At 31.5% G+C, this 24,989-nt stretch overlaps 3 protein-coding genes and 1 pseudogene across 6 annotated transcripts; 2 read left to right on the forward strand and 2 right to left on the reverse strand.

Annotated features, from left to right (window-relative positions):
- The first annotated feature begins 90 nt into the window (after positions 1–90).
- LOC100796615 (anthocyanidin 3-O-glucosyltransferase 7-like) lies at positions 91–1,705 on the forward strand (annotated as a pseudogene).
- A 2,539-nt stretch (positions 1,706–4,244) lies between these two features.
- Positions 4,245–11,656, reverse strand: ALDH6B3 (putative methylmalonate-semialdehyde dehydrogenase [acylating]). Of its 4 annotated transcripts, XR_005888776.1 has the most exons (20): positions 11,496–11,655; positions 11,303–11,400; positions 11,127–11,198; positions 10,856–11,017; positions 10,663–10,741; positions 10,407–10,561; positions 10,202–10,265; positions 9,066–9,145; positions 8,776–8,841; positions 8,481–8,531; positions 8,232–8,383; positions 7,701–7,791; positions 7,475–7,555; positions 6,069–6,146; positions 5,905–5,940; positions 5,697–5,740; positions 5,536–5,614; positions 5,236–5,326; positions 4,941–5,138; positions 4,245–4,663 (listed from the first exon to the last, which is right to left on the reverse strand). XR_005888776.1 is itself a non-coding variant. In XM_003547054.5 (19 exons), exons 2-19 carry the CDS (start codon positions 11,360–11,362, stop codon positions 5,026–5,028), a joined length of 1,554 nt encoding a protein of 517 aa, XP_003547102.1. In that variant the 5' UTR covers positions 11,363–11,400; positions 11,496–11,655; the 3' UTR covers positions 4,803–5,025. The 4 variants fall into 4 exon arrangements, 2 of the variants coding, with proteins under 2 accessions (XP_003547102.1, XP_025981525.1); XM_003547054.5 differs by lacking the exon at positions 4,245–4,663 and having other exon boundaries at positions 4,803–5,138; XM_026125740.2 differs by lacking the exons at positions 4,245–4,663; positions 11,496–11,655 and having other exon boundaries at positions 4,803–5,138; positions 10,856–10,977; positions 11,303–11,367.
- Positions 11,657–12,595: 939 nt separating this feature from the next.
- LOC100784104 (pentatricopeptide repeat-containing protein At4g31070, mitochondrial) lies at positions 12,596–14,641 on the forward strand. Its single transcript, XM_003547055.4, has one exon. The coding sequence runs from the start codon at positions 12,737–12,739 to the stop codon at positions 14,540–14,542; it is 1,806 nt and encodes a 601-aa protein (XP_003547103.1). The 5' UTR covers positions 12,596–12,736; the 3' UTR covers positions 14,543–14,641.
- A 3,426-nt stretch (positions 14,642–18,067) lies between these two features.
- LOC100784633 (probable myosin-binding protein 6) lies at positions 18,068–19,538 on the reverse strand. Its single transcript, XM_003547056.5, has one exon. It carries the CDS (start codon positions 19,009–19,011, stop codon positions 18,196–18,198), a length of 816 nt encoding a protein of 271 aa, XP_003547104.1. The 5' UTR covers positions 19,012–19,538; the 3' UTR covers positions 18,068–18,195.
- Positions 19,539–24,989: the final 5,451 nt, after the last annotated feature.

Consider the following 24,989-nt stretch of genomic DNA (forward strand, 5'->3'; position numbering starts at 1 on the left):
ACATATTATATACCTAGCGCAGTTTTTAAAATATTTTAATGTCATTTTTTAATTAGAAATAAAGTTTTACTTATATAAATTATATATAGAGCCAGATTGTTTAAACTTGAAAAAAGGGCTTATTTTAATATCTTACCTCATGTTATCCATATAAAAAGACATTCACAAAAATCACACTGCACTCCCAGTATCAACTCTCCAAACCCAACCAAACTTCCATTGTTCTCACCTCACCACACCAAACCATGAAAATCTCACAAGAGAAGAAACATGTCGCAGTGTTTGTTTTCCCCTTTGGAAGCCACCCTGTTCCCCTCTTAAACCTTGTGCTCAAGCTAGCTCATGCCACTACCAATAACTTGCAATTCTCATTCATAGGCACTGAACACTCCAACAAACCTCTTCTCTCAAAACCCCACCTCCCAGACAACATAAAGTTCTATAGTGTAAGCGATGGAGTCCCAGAGGGTCATGTCCTAGGTAACCACCCAATTGAGAGAGTGAACCTTTTTCTTGAGGCTGGTCCTGAGAACTTGCAAAAGGGTATAGACATGGCAGTGGCAGAGACAAAAGAGAGAGTCACTTGCATCATCGCTGATGCTTTTGTCACACCTTCTCTCACTGTGCCGCTCAACACTTGAACGTTCCGTGGGTTCCTGTTTGGCCTCCTTTGTCATGTTCAGTCTCTGCACATTTTCACACTGACCTAATACGCCAGAAATGTGCAAACAACAGTGACACAAACACCCCTTTGGATTTCATTCCCGGGTTGTCTAAGATGCGAGTTGAAGACTTGCCAGAGGATGTGATCAACAGTGGCAGTGAAGAGGAGACTCTGTTTTCAAAGACACTAGCTTCGTTGGGTAGTGTGTTACCTCAAGCTGAGGAAGTGGTAGTGAATTTCTTTGTGGAACTAGATCCAACCTCGTTGGTGCATGACATGAGGTCAAAGTTGAAGTGTTTTCTCTACGTTGGTTTTCTGACTCTTTCATTGCCTCTACCACCCTTGCCTCCATCAGACACAGACGCAACAGGGTGCTTGTCATGGCTGGATCACAAGAAGAAGAAGAATGGTGGGTCAGTGGCATATGTTAGCTTTGGGACAGTGGTGACTCCACCTCCACATGAGATTGTGGCAGTGGCAGAAGCATTGGAAGCAAGTGGTTTTCCCTTTCTTTGGTCTCTCAAGGAGCATCTGAAGGATCTTCTGCCAAGAGGGTTTCTTGAGAGGACAAGTGAGAATGGGAAGGTTGTGGCTTGGGCCCCACAGACTGAGGTTTTGGGACATGGTTCTGTGGGGGTGTTTGTGACTCACTGTGGGTGTAACTCGGTGTTTGAGAACATGTGCAATGGGGTGCCTATGGTATGCAGGCCTTTCTTTGGGGATCATGGGTTGACTGGGAGGATGGTTGAGGATGTTTGGGAGATTGGTGTGAGAGTAGAAGGTGGAGTGTTCACCAAAGATGGGTTGGTGAAATGCTTGAGGCTGGTTCTGGTGGAGGAAAAAGGGAAGAGGATGAAGGAAAATGCACTCAAAGTGAAAAAAACAGTGCTGGATGCAGCTGGACCACAAGGGAAGGCAGCACAAGATTTCAAAACTTTGGTGGAAGTGGTCACTTGAAAGTGATTGGAGTGCGTGATTTTATTTGTATCTTACTTTTTTATGTTGTGATTAGTAGATTAATTATAGTTGTATGGTGAAAAATAAATGTCTCGTGATCGTCCATTGCTCGGATCATTTGAACAGGAATAAAAAACGGAGAAAGTTGGATGAGGATTCCCACCAGTCAAGTGAGAAGGAAACTTGAATTTCAATGATCAATTAACATTAGAGAAAAAGGGTACCTACGGACAGCGGTTTACATATTTATTCAATCACAAAGTTCATTAATTTTAAAATAATTTATAATTATATGATAATGCAAAATATTTTATATTATTGGTGTCAGCTATAAACACCAACCTCTTAAGTTTATTCCGTAATCTAAAATCTTCTTTAATTTCATCAAGCTTATTATTTTAATCATCATTTTCTTTAAACTTTAATTTCAACTCAAAACCTCTCTTTCTATTATTTTCATTAACTTTATAAAAGAAATAAATTTTACTAGTCTATTTATATTCGACTCTACTATCATAAAAAAATGTTTTTTTTTTCTTACACAAATTACATGCAAGTTTCTCACTCTATCTATTTAATATAATCAAGTACATGCCTAAAATTTAAACTCAAAGTCACGGGTGAAGCTAAAATAACTTTATATCAATTAATCTACACACTGAATAATAATTTTAAAATTATATTAAATCTTTTAATAAATATTTTTTTCTCAAGTGTATGTTTTGTAATTAGTATTTAAATATATATAATATTTACTTAATAAGTCTTTATTAGTTCACAACACATTAAAGATGACAAATTGTAGATTTTAGATGTGATTAAGTCTCATGTCAAATATTAATCTCAAAGCCACTCAAAGGAGAAAAGCTTGTGAGATCGTCATAATTCTATTAGAAAGTCAAATATAAATATAGAATATAAGATAAATTATATTTAAAATGGATAACTTTTTTTTTTTTCTCGAAGTATTGGTTAAATCACTTTGAAGATGTGCATTTTAAAATTAGGAAGACAAAAAACAAAGAAAATATTTTAGAGAAACTAAAATTGAACTTTCAAATTTTAGAGGGACTAAAAATATATTTTATCTTCTAATATAATATTTATTTATTAGACATGTTATTTAAGTAATGAAGTTTTTCATTAGTTCAATTATCTTCATAATTATAAATATTTTTATTTTATATGAATAAAAAATATCTCTGTCCATTTTATTTTATTTTTACAATTTTTTAGCTTCATGTGTAATGCATAAAGAAAGTCAATTTAAATGGTTTTAAATTTATACAAAAGAAAAACTTAATAAATATAAGTTTGAATAATAGAATAAAAATAACAAAATAAGAAATGTGGATAGATATATTGAAGTGTAATTAAAGAAGTAACCTCATCCTATAAATGCTATCTTCACTTTTTCTTTTTTCTTTTTTTATTTTTTTTATAGTCTCTCTACTTTATAGTTTCCTTTAGTTTAGAATGTATCCACTGTTAATTCATTGGCAAGTGTACCAAATCGCTCGTAGTAATAATTTCTCGATAAGCCGAGTGTCGTACCACAGGGATTTTGTTGCACTTATGTGAAGTACTTTTCAGTTTGTAAGTTGTAAATTTAGTTAATATAATCTAAATCTAGCAAGGGATAAGAAAATTAAAATTTAAAATAAAAGATAAAGATAATAGATAAGATGAGATAAAAGAAATTTAAAATTTAAAATAAAGGATAAAGATAAGATAAGATAAAAGATTTAAAATTTAAAATTAAAGATAAAGATAATAGATAAGATAAGATAAAAATATTTAAATTACGATAAAGATAACTACTTCTACGAAATTCAAATAATTAAAATCTAAATCTACTAAATCTAATTGCTTACTCCTAAAATCCGACAGTAAAGTAAGGAATAACTACTTCTAAGAAAGACCAACAAAAAAAATAAGGAATAAAATCTATATATTAAAATCGCTAAAACCTGACAAGTCTAATTAGCCTAGATATATGGATTCTGGATTTGTCTGTTATCAATACCAGTGAACTAATTCTACCCCACATCTATCCATCTACTTGCCCCTGATGCCTCACGATGACAAGCCTACCTTAATTACCTATCTTCCAAATGCCCTTTGCGAAGACTCAATAACTAAGATGCATTAGGATTACATTCTAGATGTTTGCTAAAGCATGGGTATTGGGGCATTAAGTCATGCTAACCCAATAATTTCTTTCTTTTAGTGTTCTATTAAGCGTTACCCTCTCCCGAGTGGTCTAACCCTTAAAACCGATTCACGCATTCATTCCTTATCCCTAATTAGGGGCTTTACCCTCTCCCGAGTGGCCTAAAGACTAACAGAAAACAAAGTCCGAGATGCAGAATAAGCAAGAAAGAAAAGCAGATAAAAGAAACTGAAAGGAAAAACCCTCTAAAAGATAACCCGATAATTTCCTCCTTTTAGTGTTCTCTTAAGCGTTACCCTCTCCCGAGTGGCCTAACCCTTAAAACAGATTCAAGTATTCATTCCTTACCCCTAATTAGGCTTTACCCTCTCCCGAGTGGACTAAACCCTAACAGAAAGCAAGTTCAGATATACAAGATGTAAAAAGAAAGAACGGTAAATAAATAAAGAACCTGGAGGGAATTCCTCTTTTTATTGACAACTCTTAAAATGTTCCATACATCATTGGCTTTTTAGGCCTGCCAGGCCCTAGCTAGGGGGTTAGCCACTCATGGTCACGAGGGCTTTACAATGAGAATGAGAAGGAGGTGAAAGAAAGAAAGAGAGTAAATGAAACCCCTAGGAGAGGGGGTTCTGTGGTGGTGTGTGTTCTGTCCCTTGGACTGACTCTCTATTTATAGCTGCTGAAGTGGGCTTTGGGCCTTCGTAGGCGCGCTTAGCGTGACACTCTGCGCTTAGCGCGTGTACTTCCTGGCCCGCTTAGCCCGTGACGCGCGCTGAGCGCGCGTATTGGATTGGGCCTTCTTCAAATTTTCTTCTTTTCTTCAATTTTTCTGCCCTTTTTGCTTGTTACACCTCCAATTTTTATATCTGCACCCAAAAATTCAATTTAATTAATTTTCTAACTTTTAATCACAAATAACTGCTAAATAATTAATTTCAAGCCAATATTTGACTAATTTTCTACTATCAAAATACAATTATTTAGCAGTTATCATCCACTCTCAAGTTGAAAATTAATAAATCCGTTACCTACGAGTCCCAAGAAATTCATTTATTCTGAGAACAATACAGTAGCACACATCCAATAAAACATAACATAGTACAATACTTTATAAAAATAGGTGGATCAGGGTGTATTATTTACACAAGAATTTGCTAAGGATATAAGACAATCGTTTAACAGGATTTATAAGAGTCCAAAGGTTTCAGAGGCAATATAAACTTCGGACTCAAGATTTTTGAGAGGTTGGCATAGCCAAATTAATCTTGCTTTCGCTGGCCGAATCCTTCCACTGCTGGGTTACTGTTTTGATCTGTGTATAAAAGTTAACCCCTGCCTTACCTGTCATTCAAAAAATTGTATCAATTTCAAATCCAAGGGTATAACCAATATCACATGCAAAATTGAAAAGAGCTAGCTTTGGGAGAAATCACAATACCATAGAAATTAAGATCGCCAGCAAATGATGCCTTGTTGCCAGTAAATGAAAAAAAGGGCAAAGGAACTGGAATAGGAACATTGATGCCCACCTAGTTCAAATGCAGTCACAAAATGATGATCCATAACATTAACAGTGTCAAATATATATAGTGAGAAGTACCTTTTTAAGTGAGTGAAAGAAATTGATATTGAGCGTTAAATCTAATCAATGGTCAAGATTAAAACACATAACTCAAGTTTTTTAAAAAGTCACATGACCAATCATGATACTAGAAAACATCATAGTTAGATGACAAACCTGCCCCGCCTCAATCTCGGTCTGAAATTTCCTTGCAGCCACACCAGATGTGGTAAATATAGAAGCACCGTTTCCATACCTGTTTTAAAAGTCAAAGAGATAAATGGAAGTTTAAGTGTTTAACAAATACAAATGAAAATGTAGCAGTTGTTAAAATATACTTGTTTTCATTGATAATGTTTATGGCCTCTTCCAAGTTATCAGCCTAGTGTTAAAAATAAAAAAAAAATTAAAAAACTGTGTCAGCATAACATTATATTTAGCTAAAATGAAAAATCCAAGGCAGATGAGCCTCCTACATGACCAAATATTGACAAATAAAATAATTCCAAATTAGTGGATGCTTAGTATGAGACAAATAAAATGCACCTCCGTGAGAAGAAGAACTGGTCCAAAGATCTCCTCCTGCACAGGCCATGATAGAGATAATCAAGTTTAGTTCAAGACTAAACCTTGTAGCACTTACAGATTGGTAAACACTTGCAAAATTCTTTAGTAAACACTTACAGATTGGAGATTAGTGAGAAAATTACCTTGTAGCACTCCATGTTGGCGGTGACATCTGATAAGATGGTTGGGCCAATAAAATTGCCAGATTCATATCCTGGGACCTACTTATTCACAAAAGAATTGTTGAGCAGTCTTAAAATGATATTAAAAGGTGAAAACAATCCATTGACAATATGGAAAAAGAAAGGACTATGCAAGGACTGATCTTCAGGATGTGGAATAATGATATGCACAAAACTGTATGTCCTTTACATTCCATTTGGGGTGCTTCATTTTAACTTATTGCATCTCAGCTTGATGGGTGTCAAAGGAGGGAAGGGAGAACCAAGGAGCAAGAATGAACAAAATGTAGAGTTCCAAGTCAAAAGATAAAGTGCATTTAATGTATATAGGGAATTAAATTTTTATCACTAAGATTTAGGTGATTCAAATGCAAAGTGAAAAATTGTATTTTACTAGATGAAACTTATTTGAATGGATGCATTGGAAGTTGTTTTTCTTTCAACTTTCAAGAGAACTTATTTATTATAATTAGTGACAATCTTCACTATAAATAGAAAAAAGAATTAGTAGAGAAGAAACATATGAAGAGAGAGTGTGTGAGAAGAGAGATTGAGAAACAAAGTCACTTTGTTGAGAGAAAAGTGTCTTTGTGTGAGAATATTATCATTTCTTGTAACCATTGAGTGAGGTACTCGGGTTTGTAGAGTGATACACTATTAAGGATGAGTTACAATCTTGTAATCATTTTTGTGATAGTGAAATACTTTTGAGACGATTTCGTGGATGTAAGTAAGAGGTGTTGAACCATGTTAAATTTTTGTGTTTGTTATTTTTTTTTAGGGTGTAATCTTTGTTGTATTTTCACGATCCTTTGTGTGTGTGGATAATTTTATTTGAGGGAGAGTTGATTACCCAACACAAAGTAACAAAATCAGGAGTTAAAAATTAAGCCAAACCAATTTTTATTGCACTGAGACAGGCTTTATGCATACCACCAAACAACTGAACCAAGCACCATTTTTCAAGGTTCCAAAAGAATTATACAAGAATATAGAAGGTTACATTTCTTTAACCGGTAGTATTTAACTGGTTTTAATTGGTTAACCAGTACAACTGTACAAGAACTGTTAGTTATCAACCAAATCAAATGCAACACAAAGATAAATGTTTCATGATCTCCTATATGTTTTTCTTCTTTTTTGTTTGTTTTCTATAAGGCCTCAGGAAGAGGAGTGCTATAATCGAAGATTATTACTTTAGTTGCAATCTTTGCATACATAAATCTTTCTGCTGCCTTCTGAGTTTCCAAACATGTCAATTGCTATGCTAAAGATTGAAGAGGTAAATTGATCATGCATGAAAAAGTATGGAAATGTCCATGAATAAAATATGAAATGATAAAAATGAATGAGAATATTAAAGCTACCACTATATTTCTTCCATCAAGAACTAGTCTGGCACCACTTTCAACCCCAGATTGAATTAATCGGTGTATTCGCTCCTTTGCCTGTGCAGTGGGTAAGGTTGAGAGAATATTTAAGAAACATATAACTACAATGTATACAATATCAATTTGGAAATGTGATGCACTGAATAGTAATTCTTAAACAATAATCTGAAGTTTTCTATTAGTCCAAGAACCATAAACATACCTGTTTGCTAATGACTGGACCAAGGTCTGCATCAGGTTCAGTTCCAACATTTACTTTAAGAGCTTTGGCATGCTCCACAAGTTTACTTTCCCTGGAAAAATATTGTGAAGACTAAAGGATGAAGTTATTATACTTAAAATATTATAAATGCATGGTTAAAAGTAAGTTTTATGAGGCCAAAGAAGAAGTCAAAGTCAATTTCCTCACCAAGACTGCTCACAAAGAAATCCAAATACTTGGAACAGTCTATTTGGGGCAATCCCATCAGAATTATCAAAAGGATGGAAATAATTAATCATCCCTACTAATTTTCACAGCAGTAAGAATGCTCACAAAATGTGATTATATTTTAGAGATGTTGAATTGTCTTAGTAAAGGAAGAGTGGTGATTCAGTTTGGTACACACCAAAGACATCCAGTTCATTTTGGAACAAGCACCAGAGGAAGAGCATAAAATTGCTTCAAGCATAAGATGATACCACAAAAATAATAATAAATCAAATTGAATAACAATATGGTAGAGAAGGATACCACAGTTTTGAGTCTCCAACAAAAACAACAGTGCTGAGAGCCATGCACCTTTGTCCAGCAGCACCAAAACCTGCAGCAACTAAAGCATTTACAGTAGCATCAACACTAGCATCAGGCATTACAACTGCATGATTTTTGGCCCCCATATTAGCCTGAAAACAAAATTTATTAGGTCCAAAACTTCTGATCATTACCATGAACAGTAATAAACAATTTTACTAAGGGGAGGACAAAGCTAAGTGCACCCACCTGAACACGTTTCCCTTTAGCTGCAGCTCTAGCATATATGTGCATTCCAGCCTGTACAAATAAAAACATCAAAAAAAAAATATTAGCCTGAAAACAAATTTTTATGTAAGGGGAGAGTATCAGTTAAGAAAAAATAGCATTTGAATCACTAGTCCTCTTCCATCTTTTTATGTAAGGACAGTCAAATTGTAAAATGATTCAATTTTGCCAACACAAAAACAGCATTGCCTTTGGTTTAAATAAAAAAGGCATAACATAAAAGCAGTAAAACTAAACAAAGCATTAGATGACTTACAACATTTGAACCAACAAAAGATATGGCTTTGATGTCATCATCGTCACAAATAGCATTCACAATATCCTGTCAACAATTGGGTTATTAAGAACATCAATAAACAAGAAAAGCAATGTACAAAAAGTGGTGTGGGTGTATGACAATGCAACAGGTTGTTATATGCAAGTTGCAACTCTTTGATTTAAATCTTTAATACATGATGCAATTAAGTACCAAATGCCAAATATGCCCATGAGTTCATTTACTAGGAAAGAGTGAAGAACAAAAGTTTAGAAAAGGTTATAGCATACATGGGTTCCATGAACTATATTTAAGACACCCTCAGGCAAACCAGCTTCCATTGCCAATTCTGCAAGCATTACAGAGGCACCTGGAAAAATGCCAATGTTATGACATCCAACTCTCTCTGCCATAAGTTGCAAGTAACCAAAAATGATGAATCATGAAAGTGGACAGCAGACTGTATATTTCTGAGTTCTGACAGTTAAGTGTGCTATTACCATAAAAGCATGCTGCATGTACCGTTACATGGATGGGGAAGAAAAACTCAAGGGTGGACGATAATATTTAGTATTCCATTACTAGATGGATAAATAAGAACACATTTATCAGCCATCACAAAGAAAAATTAATATAGACTTCTCAAACTGTAAGATCTGACATTGTTTCATTCTTCCTAATATATCTATTCAGAAATCAAATTTAATTAGATGATCCATGTGAGGCAGAAACAAGGACAAAGTCAAAAGTCAAGGCACCAATATTTTACTTGGGTGACACTAGCTTCCTTTTCTTGCTAGAGTATCATTTGCAAAATGCAAACCTAATCTGATAAATAACTCGTCCTTAATTAGTTTAAATGGATTTAGATTGCAAAAAGAGCAAGTGCAGACAGGGTTCAAAGCAGTTGAGGGTAGTTATCTATTATTTTAAATTATAAAATGAATATTAGTGAAGATGTTGCTCCTACAAATATTCTTTCAAAAATCCCTTAGTGAAGATCACAACCAATAAAGTATTTGAATATAACAAGAAAGGAAGGCTTAACAAAACTTATACCAAGAACATTAATTTTGGAATTTTATTCTCATTTGTCATTTTCAAAATTTGCAATTTATTAATAGCTAGATTGGCAATATAGACACAATATGCAAGGCTAGCAACTGCAAAATCCTTATCAGTTGCTGAAGAAAATAATGAAGGCATTCATTTTATTTAAAAAAATCCTTGATCCTGGTATTCACAATACAAGATATTTAGGGTAACATGTTCTGAAGTCATAATGCCAATAGCTTATTAAAGAAGCTTAAGCTTGCTTTGAATTACAGAGCTCCCTTTTCCATTATATATAACGCAAAGCTCCATCCAAACTGAGGAGTTAATGCAAGGAGATTCATAAACAACCAAATTAAGTAGAAAGTATCACCTGGAACTTTCTCTGATGGTTTTAGAATAAAGGTGTTGCCACATGTAACTGCCACTGGGAACATCTGCAAAAATATCATACATCTTTGCATACTGATATGGACGAGAAAACCAAGCAAACAAGAAATAAAGGAGTACCCAAGAACTTGTAAGAGAAAAACAATTGCATAGCAAAATAACCACCAAAAAAGTAGAAAACAACTTACCCACAAGGGAATCATTGCAGGAAAATTGAATGGACAAATACCAGCACATACACCAAGTGGTTCTCTAATGCTGTAAGTATCAATTCCACTTGATACATCAGAAACATATTCTCCCATTTGTAGAGTTGCCATCCCACAAGCATGTTCAACCACCTCTAAATGACAAAATGTTTAGAGAAGTTCATCACAAATTATAAGCTCAACCAATAATATCTCATCTCAAAAACTTCTCAAGCAACATACTAGAAAGACCAACCTAAACCACGGAAAACATCTCCTTGTGCATCCTTTAACGTCTTTCCTTGTTCAGTGGTCACATTCAGGGCAAGTTTATCCTGAAACAGTTACAAAGTAGTGATATGGCTAAATGGCATATGTGCCAGTATGGTGTCTTGGCCTAAATCTGTGAATATATGAGGCAGAGGCATAGAACATTGTAAAATGTTTACCATATCTCTGCGTATAAGCTCCTGGAACTTCAACATAACACGTTGGCGTTTTGTGATTGGAGTTTTTCGCCATGATGGAAATGCCTTCTTTGCTGCAGATACCGCAGCTTTAAACTCTTCATCTGTGGTGCAAGGAACTTGTGAAACAACCTCTTGTGTTGCCTTATAAGATGATACCAATATTAGAACTCTTCCTTTCTCAAAACCAAAATCAAGGGATTCAGCTCAATTATAAGCCAAATATCAAACCAAAAGAAGAAAGAACACTTACAGGGTTGATAACATCAATGAAAGTTAACGATTTTGAGTCCAGAAAACTGCCCCCAATAAGATTTGGAACCCTCTGATTAATTCAACACAACCAAACAAAAATGGGAGGTGAGATGAATAGATAACTAGCAACATGAAGTCAAATTTTGTGGAAATTGAAACCAAGTTTGAGCTTACAGGGGGCTTATGTTGTCTTGAAAATAGCTCAGAAGGTGTTGATAAATGAGAATTTGCCATGGCAGAGAACTGAGGTCTCAAAAGGTTCAAGTTTTTCACTGCAGCAACATAAAAATTGGGTTTTTCTTCATCATATAACAAATTGAAATGATTGAAGAGGCATTGTACAAATAAACGACTAAACGAGTGGTACCTTGTTAAACAGAAAGCGGGAACGTAAGTGACGTGCTTTGAATCTTGTTTTAATATTTGGGGAAATTAAGGAACATGTCTATGCGCAGTGAACTCAACCAACTCGGGATCACCAATCAATTCACCAAAAAGCCACTCTTGCTGTTGTACTTGTAAGAGGGACAAGTGTTGCTTATATATATATATGTGCATGTGGATTGAGATTCTTATCCTTTTTAATTATTAGAAACTAATAAATGGTATTTCTGATGACAGAAGTATAAATGTATAATATATGAAAAAAAGGTAGGCACGTCATTCATTTCACATTCTTCCCATCTCAATAAATTTATTAATTTTTAAAATAATTATATTAAAAATTTTAAACAATAATTTATAATTAAATAATAATATAAAACAGTGCATAAATATTAACTTCGTGCATTAGTGAGTAAAATAAATCGTTTTTAAATCAATTTATAAATATAATTTTTGATAAATTGGTTATTTTACATTTCAATTTTGATAAATTCAAACACATGAGAGAGTGACGGTAAAAAAAACAAAAAGAATGAAAAATTTATAATAAAATAGATTTTACCCGTTCAAATTAAAAAGATTCAATTATTTCCTAAAAAAATAATGATTAGAATAATTTATTAAAAAATAATAATAAATATTTTGAGTTGAAAGAAATAGTTAAGTATAGAGATTTTTATATTATTAATCAATTAAATTTCTTACGAAAGTTATTGATTTTTAAAGCAATGATTATTATAAAAAAATATTTTTTTTTATCAAATTATACATATGCAACTTATTTCAACCAATACATCATTTAATAAAATTTAATTTGATGATTTTATTTTAAAATTTTCTATTGGATCGAAAAAATTTCCTCGTATATCATATCTGCAACTTTTTATATTAATCTAAATTTATCTGATATTTCATTCATACATGAATATTAAAGGAATACATTTAAAATTAACATATATATATATATATATATATATATATTTTTATTTTTTTTAAATTTGAAGTTACAGTAAAAAAAAAAAGTTATTATAAAAGTATACTAATATATTTCTCTTGAATTGATGCATTAATTGATACAGGGGAAGAAAATTGGAAGAGGGGGACACTCCCTTGTTTTGAAATGGCCATTAAACATAGTCCTAAAATTCTTCAGTTCCGTCAGAAAACAAAAAGCACCTGGATTTGCCCAAGAAATGAACACTGTTTCTGAATCCTCTGCCCTGCATGGCCTTCTTCACCCGACGCCTTCTGACCACAGTGGCCCCCACATGTTCTTCCCCTTCCAACCAGATCAAAAGCTTCCTCTCAAAGGGTCTTTATCACCAAACACTTCAACTTTTCTCTGAACTCCATCTCTGTGGCCACTCCTCCATTTCCTTTTTTCTTCCATCAGTCATCAAGGCAAGCTCCTCTGCCCAATGTCATACTTTTGGCACACAGCTTCACTGCTTGGCTCTTAAGACAGGCTCCCACTCTGAAACAGTTGTGTCCAACTCTATCATCACTATGTATTTTAAGTTTTCAGATGTTGGATCAGCACGGCAAGTGTTCGACACAATGCCTCACAGAGACCCCATTACCTGGAACTCCTTGATTAATGGTTATCTGCATAATGGGTATTTGGAAGAAGCTTTGGAAGCGTTGAACGATGTGTACTTGCTTGGTCTTGTTCCCAAGCCTGAGTTGCTAGCTAGCGTGGTATCCATGTGTGGGAGGAGAATGGGTTCAAAGATAGGGAGACAGATTCATGCTCTTGTTGTTGTTAATGAGAGGATAGGACAGTCAATGTTTCTGTCAACGGCCCTTGTGGATTTTTACTTTAGGTGCGGTGATTCTTTGATGGCTTTGCGTGTGTTTGATGGGATGGAGGTGAAAAATGTGGTTTCATGGACTACTATGATATCTGGATGCATTGCTCATCAAGATTATGATGAGGCTTTTGCATGCTTTCGAGCAATGCAGGCTGAGGGAGTTTGCCCAAATAGAGTGACATCAATTGCTCTGTTATCAGCTTGTGCCGAGCCTGGCTTTGTTAAGCATGGGAAGGAGATACACGGTTATGCATTTCGTCATGGGTTCGAGTCATGTCCTAGTTTTTCATCTGCACTTGTAAATATGTATTGTCAATGTGGAGAACCAATGCACCTTGCTGAGCTAATTTTTGAAGGGTCTAGTTTTAGAGATGTGGTGTTATGGAGTTCAATCATTGGGAGCTTTTCTCGAAGAGGGGATAGCTTCAAAGCATTGAAGCTTTTTAATAAAATGAGGACTGAGGAAATTGAACCAAACTACGTAACTTTGTTGGCAGTCATCTCTGCCTGCACAAATTTATCTTCACTAAAGCATGGATGTGGACTCCATGGCTATATCTTTAAATTTGGATTTTGTTTTAGCATCTCTGTGGGCAATGCACTTATAAACATGTATGCCAAATGTGGTTGTTTGAATGGTTCTCGTAAGATGTTCCTAGAAATGCCAAACAGAGACAATGTTACTTGGAGTAGTTTGATCAGTGCCTATGGCCTTCATGGATGTGGTGAACAAGCTTTACAAATTTTTTATGAAATGAACGAGAGAGGAGTGAAACCCGATGCAATTACCTTCCTTGCAGTTTTATCTGCTTGTAATCATGCTGGCCTTGTAGCTGAGGGGCAACGGATATTCAAACAAGTACGTGCAGATTGTGAAATTCCATTAACTATAGAGCATTATGCATGCCTAGTCGATCTCCTTGGAAGGTCAGGGAAGCTAGAATATGCTTTGGAAATACGGAGAACAATGCCCATGAAACCAAGTGCAAGAATATGGAGCTCTCTCGTGTCGGCTTGCAAACTTCATGGCAGATTGGACATAGCAGAAATGCTAGCTCCACAGCTTATAAGATCAGAACCAAATAACGCTGGTAATTACACGTTACTGAATACGATCTATGCCGAACATGGTCATTGGCTTGATACAGAACAAGTGAGGGAAGCCATGAAACTACAGAAGTTAAAGAAATGCTATGGCTTCAGCCGCATTGAGGCTTGACATGAGAGTTTCGAGCAAAACAGAATGTAGCAAGCTTTATCCGAGAGTGGAAAAATTATTTAAATGATTATGGATAACAACATATTGTACTCTGGTTAATATCTATTCTTAACATATATCTTTACTTTTTTAGCAAAGACAGGATTGAGAAGTAACATATATCTTAACATGTAAGTACAGTCAAATTGTAAAATGATTCAATTTTGCTAATAAAACCAATCATTTTCTATTTGTTTTGGATCAATTTTTGCGGCTTTTATTAAAATAATTATCTCATTAAAAAAAATTCTACTTTCTTTTCATCTTTTAAATCAAATAATATAATAAATAACTTATCAATATCATACATGATATTTTCTAGTACTAAATCTTAATTAGAACTACTTAATTAAAATTATTTATTTTAAACATTTTTATTTTTTGTTTTATTTTTATAATAATTATAAAAGCATACCTATAAAAATATATCATGAAATAGATAAAAAAAAAGACCATTGTTCAACAAACATTTTTTTTTTCGATAAATGAAAGTTGAAACATCTATGGCATGGTAAGCTAGCCGAGGAATATGCATGCATTTTGGAGCCTAGACTCCGTCAACATCAAAAAGTAACTTTTTCAATGAAACCAATTAGTTATATTATCCAATGAAACCAATTAGTTATATTTCTCTAAAGTGAGGTTTTTGATAAAATGTTATTTAACAAACCAGATATATGAAATCAAGAATCAACATTATAGCCTTCAAGACTGCACCGTCTATTTTCCTTGCTAGCTATCGTATTTTTTCTTCATATGTATTGACATATTTCTTTTAACTAAACGATAGAAATATGTTTGATTTCACTTTATAAAAATGAAATAAGAAATACATTCAGAAATAGGAAGATATTTGATCTAAAATTATTGTTTTATTTTCTCAAAAAAAATTATTGTTTTAAGTGGAGCGATTTCAGTTGCTTTGTTACCTCAATCACTCACAATATCTTTAATGTGACCCTTAACAATCACCTAACTATTTTCAATCATATTGTCGCTTTGTATAGAAATCTATGGTTATCTCACCTTTTGGCAAATAAGAGAAGACAAGAAACTCTTACTGGCTGAGGAAAAAGATATGGGAAAAAGTGATGAAATGATTATTTTTCATGAGAAAAAGAGTTATAGACTTACAATATAATCATCTAATCATAATTTAATGTATGATAATTAGTTTGTTGATTTTTAAAATAATTATTTTAAAAAATTTTAAAAATAATTTGTGATTAAATGATAATATAAGAGTACCTAGATATTAAACTCATTTTTCATTCTAAAATACATCTCTTTTTTGTTTAATCAGAAACTTTCCATAAGTTGGACAGTGCAGATTAAGAGACAGTAGCGTCACTAGCATTACAAAATAGGAAATAAGAGATGCAAATACACAATGTTAGTTTGTTTACCTTCTGGCAATAACGAAAAGGAACTCTTTCCTACAAGGCAGAAAAATAAACAATAAAGGATGTAGGAGATACAGATAAAATCCGTGAATTGTGTAATATAAATAGAAAAATAGATAGAGATAAGAGTTGATAGATATTCAACGTAACAACATAATTTATATGATTGCATTTCTTAAATTATATTTTAACACAATAATTAGATAATATTGCAAAAATATTTTACTGTGATTTAAAAATAGTTTACACTAACCGTATATTAATACTAAACTACTAATGTCAAAATAAAATATTAAACTGTCGTAAAAAAGTTAAAATAATAGTAATTTTTATTGAACTAAATTATTTTATTTCCTTTCTCAGTTCCGAAATTAATGCTGATAACACCCCAAGTAAATAATACAGGACCTTCAAGCTTTCTAGAAATGTTTAGGTCCTTAATCATTAGTTGGATGAAAGGTTTACGAAATTCTGTTTTATTAATTCTAATCAAACTTGATGGGTGGAAGCGCAAGCATACACACACAGCACTAAGCACTTCACATATCCTGTCCTCAATTCACCCGGATTTTATCATGTTCATGTTAGGTGATGTCAAGGGCAATCCTCTGCCCCGTGTTGTAGTGCTTTAGTTGTTTTGCTTGTGGGTCTTTTGTCCTTCCCAAAATTACCAAAACTTCTTTCATAAATAGATTGTTTTTCTATAGTCATAACGGAACTTTAGACCATGTACCAAGTCTTTGTTTGGGTTTATTCATATGTTGATTAGACGTTAAATTTGCAATATATTTTTTCTTTCTGAATTTCGTAACAATCTTTTAGAGCATAAAAGTTGTTTTCGTTCTAATCTTTTTATTTTAAAAAAGAGTTAAATTATTCATTTGGTCCTTATAGTTTAATCACTATAGTTTGAAAGTGATTTTTTTAGTCCTTATAATTTACATTTTAATTCTCTTTTAGTCTCTGTAATTTAAAAAATGATTTTTTAGCCTTTATAATTTATATTTTAATTCTTTTTTAGTTAGTTTTAAAGTGATATTTTTAGTCCCTATACCTTATATTTTAATTCCTTTTTTGATAATTTATAACTAATTTATAACTAATTATTTTTATATATATATTTTTAATAAAGACTAAAAGATAATTAAAATACAAATTATAGGAACTAAAAATATTACTTTCAAATTATAGCGATTAAAAAAGAATTAAAATAAAAACTATAAGAACTAAAAGATTAAAAAATCACTTTCAAATTATAAGAATTAAAAGATAATAATCATAAAATTATAAGGATCATATAATTAATTTAACAAAAAAAAAAATTAAAATGCAGGACTACAGTGATCACATTATTTTAGGATGCGGTGTTAACATCAACTAACATTCTGTCACGCCGAGCAAGTACTTAATAACTCAAGTGTCTGAACTTCAAAGGTTACCATTAATGTCGAATATCTGTGTCAGTACCTGAATATTGAAACGTCTACAAGATGGTAAGCGAGCTGAGGAATATAATGCATATATCTGGGACCCTAATCGTACTCTTGGAACAGAAATGAACTTCCTTTATACTTCAAAGTGTTATCACTAAATTTCAGACATTTAGAAACGAACATGTAAATCTCCTGGAGGAGTATGAAAAGTCGAAGATTTTAGGCAAAGATTAGTACTAGAAGAGTAGAAGATTTAGAGTAATAATAACGTAGAGAAGAAAGGTTCTTCTCCAATGAGTGCTTCCCACATTACCCGACAAGCCCCAACTGGCCCATCTGATTGATTCAAACTCCAGTACCAGGTTGCTTTCTCATTCATGAGATGCCAAATCCCTACCCCCATTCAATGAAACTATCTACTTACATTTTTCTAAAGTGAGGTTTTAACAAAAACAAAACCAGATGCAAAATCAACACTCAAGATTGTAAATTATCTTCTCAATATCACAATTCAAAACCTTGGTCTAATACTTGCAATGTCAAGTAAGCCTCATGAAATTCATTCACACAATTGGTGCAGTAAACCTGAACCAACTTTAAACCTATTCCCCACCATGACAACAGACACACGCATATTAACACATATTGTGTAGCTTTTCATCAACATTGTTAATAAAACAAACAAACAAACAAATAAATACAATTTACAATTGAAAAACAAAAAAGGCATTTTTCATTGAGGAACCATGTCCATGTGCATGTGGATGAGCATGCAAACTTACAAGTGCTGTGGTGTGTGTGTGGGTGAGTGGTTGCTAGAAGAAGAAGCATCTACATCATCATATTCAATTGAGAAATTCAAGAATCCACTGCTATCTTCATCACCATCATCATCATCATCACTGGCTGTGCCTTGTAGTTCTTGTTCTTCTTGAAGCTGCTGTATTTCTTGATCATTGACGAACTGTCTAAGCCTCTCCCTCAAAACCCCTAACTGACGTTCTAGAAGGTTCTTCTGCGACTCCACCTGCACTACTGTCCACCGGAGCGACTCGATCACTTCGAGATCGTACTCCTGCTTCTGCTCCACCACGCGCCGGAATTGCTTGGCCTGAATCTCCACGGCGCTCTTCTCGCTCTGCAGCCGCAGAATCATGGCCATGGCCTCCTCCGCCGCGGACGCCGCCGCCCCCTGCTCCTGCTCGATCTCCGCGCACGCCGCGTTGTACCGCTGCCGCTCCTCCTTCACCATCTTCCTCAGCGACATTACGTCGAACACCTCGTCCTCCAAACTCTCTTCTTCCTTGGAATTCTCGTCTCTGGACGACGACGATTTCTCGTGGTTGGAGAGGAGAAGAGGAGAGCGGAGAAACCTGAGGCAGAAGAAGAAGATCAAGAGGAGGCCGAGGAGGTTGAAGAGACGCGAGAAGTAACCGAGGAGGAGGAAGCCGCAACCGAGTTCACTGGCTTGGGTGATGAACTTGAACGTGGAAGGGAAATCCATGAACATGAGAAGAAGGAAGCGGAGAGAGAAACGAAGGAACCTCTGGTAGAAACCGAGAACAGGAGCGACCAACAAACCCAGAGTCTGCATCTGCGTCACCGTCTGGGTGAGGTTAACAGATTTTGACTCAACAACACCCAATCCCAATCCAATCTTAGCGTCCAAGGGATACAATGCAATTCAATACAATATAAACAAAAACGCACGCAAACTCCAACCCTAACGGAAGAAGAAATATCAAAATATATGAAAATAATGGGAACAAAAAGAGGGGTTGTTGGCGTAATTGGATTGGCAATGAGATACAATGACAATGTATGTGGAAATGGAACATTGGTTGTTATATTGGGTTTGGCGTTACAAGGATAGAAGAACAACAAGTATCATTCTTCTTCACTAACTATTCTTGTAAGCGCAGAGAGAGAGAGAGAGAGTATTCTAGTGATGATATGAAGAAGAAGAAGAGGAAGAAGAAGAAGAAGAAGACACTGGGATTGGGGGGATCTGATCGAGAGGCGAAGAAATAGAGGTGTGAGCAACCAGCATCGGTTATGCTCACATTACTCGGACCATTTCAGAGATTAATATTTCCATACCGTTGCACATGTATTAATCATTATTCATTATTCTTTTTCAATGCCATATATTAATCATTTCTGTACAACAGTAAACAATTCATTAATTAATTAACTCTTATAACGTGACTACGTCTTCAGGTTTGGTTTCTTACTCTCCTCCTAGATACACTTGCAAAACTAAATAAGTAAATACGAAAAATAATAATAATATTTGAGTGATCCTTGGTTAATAATAATAATAATAAATTTTAGTGACGACTTATTACTAGTAACGAATCCGGGGGATAACAATTTTTTTTAAAAAAAAGCATACGTGGGGTGTAATTTTTTTTTTATTAAAGTTTTCTACTACAAAGTTCAAATCTTTTTAAAAATATTTAGAGTTTAAATTTTATGAATAAAAAAAATGACTAATAAAAAAACCCATCGACATCAATATATAGTTTGTTCTAATAACATGACTAAAAAAACTCATAAAAAAGTAGTTTCTACAAAATCTCTACTAACCAATCTAAAGGAAAAAAGTATTAAAGGGGGAAGGGGTAATGAAATTCTTATTAAAGAATATTTTGACAAATAATATCAAGATCAATTACCAAATGAGTTGGATTTACAATACAAATAAATTTCTATATTTTAGTACATCAATGTATTTTATATCTTTATATTCCAGCTTCACTGATGTCTTTAAGGAAAAAAAAGTGTAAGTTATTTATTCTTTGAATTTGTTATATTTCCCAATTTTAGATTGGAATATCATATCTTTATCTTAAATTTTTCTATAAAAAATAAATTATTATGAACTGACGTTGATAATAAATTAATATACTTGATAAGATATTGATTAATAATATTTTTATGACAAAAATAACTTGCCTTCGTTTTTTTTCCTATAAATTAAAATACGTAAAACATAGAAAGTCTTTTATTACTATTTTACGCGCTCAGTGGGTTAATCTTTATCTTGAATTTTCCTATAAAAAAATAAATAATTATGCATCGAGGTTGAAAATAAATTAATGTACTTGATAAGTTATTAATTAATAATAGTTTTATGGCAAAATAACTTCCATTCATCTTTTTTTCTTCTATAAATTAAAATACGTACAAAATTAAAAAGTATTTTATTGTTATTCTATGCACCAAATGGATGGTTAATGAGGTTAACAATAGAAAAAAATTAATATAATAAATTAATTTTCAATATTCTAAAATATTGAGATTGAATCATGAGTATAATTGTGTAAATTAGGTCCCATTAAATATCATAAGTACAATTTGGATTCCACCATCAATCCTTTGTTACAATCAGAATGAATCAAAAGGTAATTAAGTCACACCATAAAAGAACTAAAATTACATAATTACGATAATTGAGGAATAAAAGATGTAATTAAACATTTTTCTAAAGTATTATTGCTTTTAAAAAAAGGAAAGTACAGTATTTATCTTTAGAGACAAATTCAGTGCTTGTGATATATTAAAAAATAAATTATATTACAAACAATTAAACCTAAAAAATTTAAATGTAAAAATAATATCAAAAGTAATATATTAAAAGTAAATTGTAAGCGTCAAAGTAAATTATAATTCTTTTTTAAAAAAATACAACATTAAAAGCAAATTAGTGAATTGAAATGTAAAAACAATAATAAAAGCTATAAAATCACTGTTCATAGTATATTAAAATTATAAATAAATTATGAAAGTAAATTATGTATAATTATCTTGTTATATAAAATAATAAACGTGTTAATTAATTGAATTGTGCACCTGACAATAATCTAATAGCCTTAATTTAATATACTTTCCTTATCTTAATTAATACTCTTTGTTTTATCTTAAGCATGTCAGCACTAAACTTTCTTAAAAAAAATGTTAAGAATCAAAGGAGCATTTGATATAAGGAAAAACTTTTCATTTTCGAAATCCTGAATCCCGCTAATATAATTCTTTAAGAATGACTATAATTTGATAGGTTGATAAAAAATATTAATGTAAGTGATATTTTTATCAGAAACTTTAATTACTTACAATAATTAATGATTAAAAAAATAATATGATATTTTTACTTAAGTAAATTTTTCGAACTCATAAAAGTTAAATTACCATTTCTCTCTTGGAAATAATTTTGTGAGAAATAACTTAAAAAATCTCTAGAAACATTGTTCCCGTGGAATGTTAAATGTAAATAAAAAAAATAAGAAACAAAGTTTTTCAACTTCAAATTCGGGAGAATCTAAAAGTTTTTCTTATACCAAATATCTTCTCATCAAGGTAAAAAAAAAAGTAAGGACTAAAATCAGAGATAGTCATATATACAAAGACTTAAAACATATTTAAGTTTATATTTTATTAAATATGTAGAATTTGTTTAGGAAATTAAATATTGTATCTTTTAATTTATTTTACTATTTTAATTTATTACCTTTTATAGCAAAGTGTAATATTATCTTAAAGAAAAAAGAAACAAAATAAAATTAAAGAGAAATTTGAAGATTGTGCATCAATAGTGAAATATCAATAAGTATTTAGGATATATTTGTATCTTATATTTTATTTTTAGATTTTAAATAAGGATATATTAATTATATTTTGTATTTTTTAATGAAAAAATTAGATAAATTGAATTTCAAAATGTATCAAAATTCTCAAGATTCTAAAAATACTTACAAAGGTATTTATAATTTGTTTACCAAAGTTCTTACATCAATAACTAAATTTAAATTTACGATATTGTGGGATAATTATATTTGTTAGACTTTAGTGAAAACATTCTTTCTAGTTTTAATTTGCATTAGACTTATCAGTTTCTAAATCGTAAGAATAGAATGGATTTAGAAATACTTACAAAAAACTTTTGCCTCTAGACGACTAGGTCATGTTCTTTTATTTGTCCTATTTATCTATCTATATGTGGCAGAAACCCTCCTTATTCTTATCCTAAAGAGTGATCATACTATTGCTCTAAGGGACTTCACACCTATCTCATATGCAACATAATCTCCAAAGTGTCGGTGAACAAATTGCGTGGATTTTTTGTGCTATGATTATTCCGGTCCAAAATAACTTACAGGACACTAACACACCTCACTGTGCTAGAAGAAATTCTCTACCTCTTGCAAAAGTCCAAATAAAAAAAAGAAAGGGGATATGATTTTTAAATTGGATTTATAAAAAACGTATGTAGTAGACTAGGAAATCCTCCATCCATTATGTAAAAAAAAAAGAGAAGGAAATCCTTCCATCTAACCCTGAGTATTTTTGGCTTCAAATAAGTGACTACATATCTAATTAAGCATTATATCTTCTCAATCACATCTAATTTTAAGATTTTAGATTGTTATCTAATGATAATTTATGATAATTTATAATTAAAGGATCCTATAATATTATTTTACACCGTTAATAAATAATTATTAAATTCTTTTAATTTTTTTTATCTAAAATAATAATTAAAAAAAGATATAGCCGTTGTCGTACGGTAACTTACTCGATCGTTTGCCCACGTGAAAAAAGATAAAAGTTTTTTTTTTCAGAAGGTAATATTGCTACATATGCTTGTCTGAATTATTAATTAACAAACTAACGGCTACATCAGTTTATTATACCACGGATTAATGGTCTCATGCCACATGTGCAGAGAAATACTTCAATGACTAATACACGTACTAATGTTTTTAATGCAGTAGGATTAATATAAAAATATAAAAAAATCAATTTCTATACAATACTAATTATTATATTTATGAATTATTAATGTATATTATATTTATTAATATAAATATATTGATTAAATATATGATTTTTATATAAATTTATGTATATAAAAACTATTATTAAATAAAAATAATCAATATAAAATTTAACACTTATATATATGCATTAAACTTTTATTTTATTATTTTATTAAAAATAGTTTTATAAAATATATTTTTAAATAGAAAATTAAAAATATATAATAATATGAAATATATATATATATATATATATATATATATATATATATATATATATATATATATATATATATATATATATATATATATATATATATATATAATTTGATGAATTAAAACAAAAACATGCAATAATTTATATATTAATTTTTATGTTTAAATATGTTTTTAAATTTAATAAATGTTTTATATACTTATCGAATGCATGACATTTCATATCAATTTATATATACATATAATTCATTTTTATGTAAATTAATTATTAAAAACTTATATATATATATATAATATACATTATTTTTTAATTTTTTTTCACTTTTAAAAATATTATTTTATAAAAGATATTTGGAAAAAAATTAAATGTATGATTTAGTAAATGAATCTATATATGCTAAAATTTTATTATTCAGTACAAAATAATTATTACAAAATTTAGCACTTATATAATATATATCAACACTTTTATTAAAACTTTTATAAGGTGTTTTAAACGAGAATACCTCTCACAATAAGAAATAAAACTAACAATAACAATCTTTGAATCAATATTAAAAACAATAATAAAAGTCAAGATTAAAATCCATTTACAAAATCTTCATATCTAATTAATTTGATTACTATGGATAAAAAAAATCTAATTATATAATGTTCTTCTTAAAAATTTCAGTTGCAACACGATAAAGTGATGAATAAATGAGAATACGTGATAGAGAAGGGAGAGATAATCAGGAAAATGAGACACTGACTTGTTAAACTTGAATTTTAATTTTAACTTAAGAGTTTTTATTTTTATTTTTTATTATAAAAAGTATTTCTATTTGAAACACCTTGTGTTTAGTTTGGATTTCTTAACATATTTTTTTTAATTGGAATACGTTAATAATCTGAGTGTAGTTTAAGATAATTCTTAGTTATGATTCGCTAATTAACCTATTTTAACTAAAAAAAAGTATATATATATTAAAAAAAACCCAAAAGTTTGTTAAGGATCAAAATTTGAAATTCTCATTTTTTTAGTTGAATTTTAATTAAGATACACTCTGGTTATAACTTAATAAGATACTCCAAGTACTCTAAAAGAAATGAGTGTATGTTAACAAATCTGTATAAAGCTTCACGGGAGTACGGACTGCATGGGTTCTCCGCAATTCATCCATCCATCCCCCAACCCCAACTACGCACGTACCAGAAATGTTCCTGAAATAAACATCTCTATGTATACGTGCCCTTCTGCATTATCACATCCCTGTTTACCAATTCCCATGCCCAAATATTAATCCAATAAACTTTGTGAATACCAATTTATACAGATAGAATGATCATTCAATTTATAAATTTGTGTTCCCTTGAGTATCGACAGTCAGGTCAAATTAGGAATAGTTACGTTACAAAAGATTCAGTGCCATGCCATATTGTATTATGTATAAGGCACGAGAAAAGGAATTATTTTTAGGTTAGATCCTATCAACAATATTGTTTAAAAAAAATGCGTTACAAACTAGGCAAATCAACAGTCTACAGCTACTGTTGG

The sequence above is a fragment of the Glycine max genome, chromosome 15 (assembly GCF_000004515.6).
Source record: "Glycine max cultivar Williams 82 chromosome 15, Glycine_max_v4.0, whole genome shotgun sequence".
Classification (NCBI taxonomy): domain Eukaryota; kingdom Viridiplantae; phylum Streptophyta; class Magnoliopsida; order Fabales; family Fabaceae; genus Glycine; species Glycine max.

Coding starts and splice junctions, on each gene's coding strand:
- ALDH6B3 (XM_003547054.5), bottom strand. CDS start 11,362: ATGGCAAATTCTCATTTATCAACACCTTCTGAGCTATTTTCAAGACAA. Junction 11,199..11,302: donor CAAGACAACATAAGCCCCCT/GTAAGCTCAAAC, acceptor TGAATTAATCAG/AGGGTTCCAAATCTTATTGG. Junction 9,146..10,201: donor ACCATCAGAGAAAGTTCCAG/GTGATACTTTCT, acceptor GCATTTTTCCAG/GTGCCTCTGTAATGCTTGCA.
- LOC100784104 (XM_003547055.4), top strand. CDS start 12,737: ATGGCCTTCTTCACCCGACGCCTTCTGACCACAGTGGCCCCCACATGT.
- LOC100784633 (XM_003547056.5), bottom strand. CDS start 19,011: ATGCAGACTCTGGGTTTGTTGGTCGCTCCTGTTCTCGGTTTCTACCAG.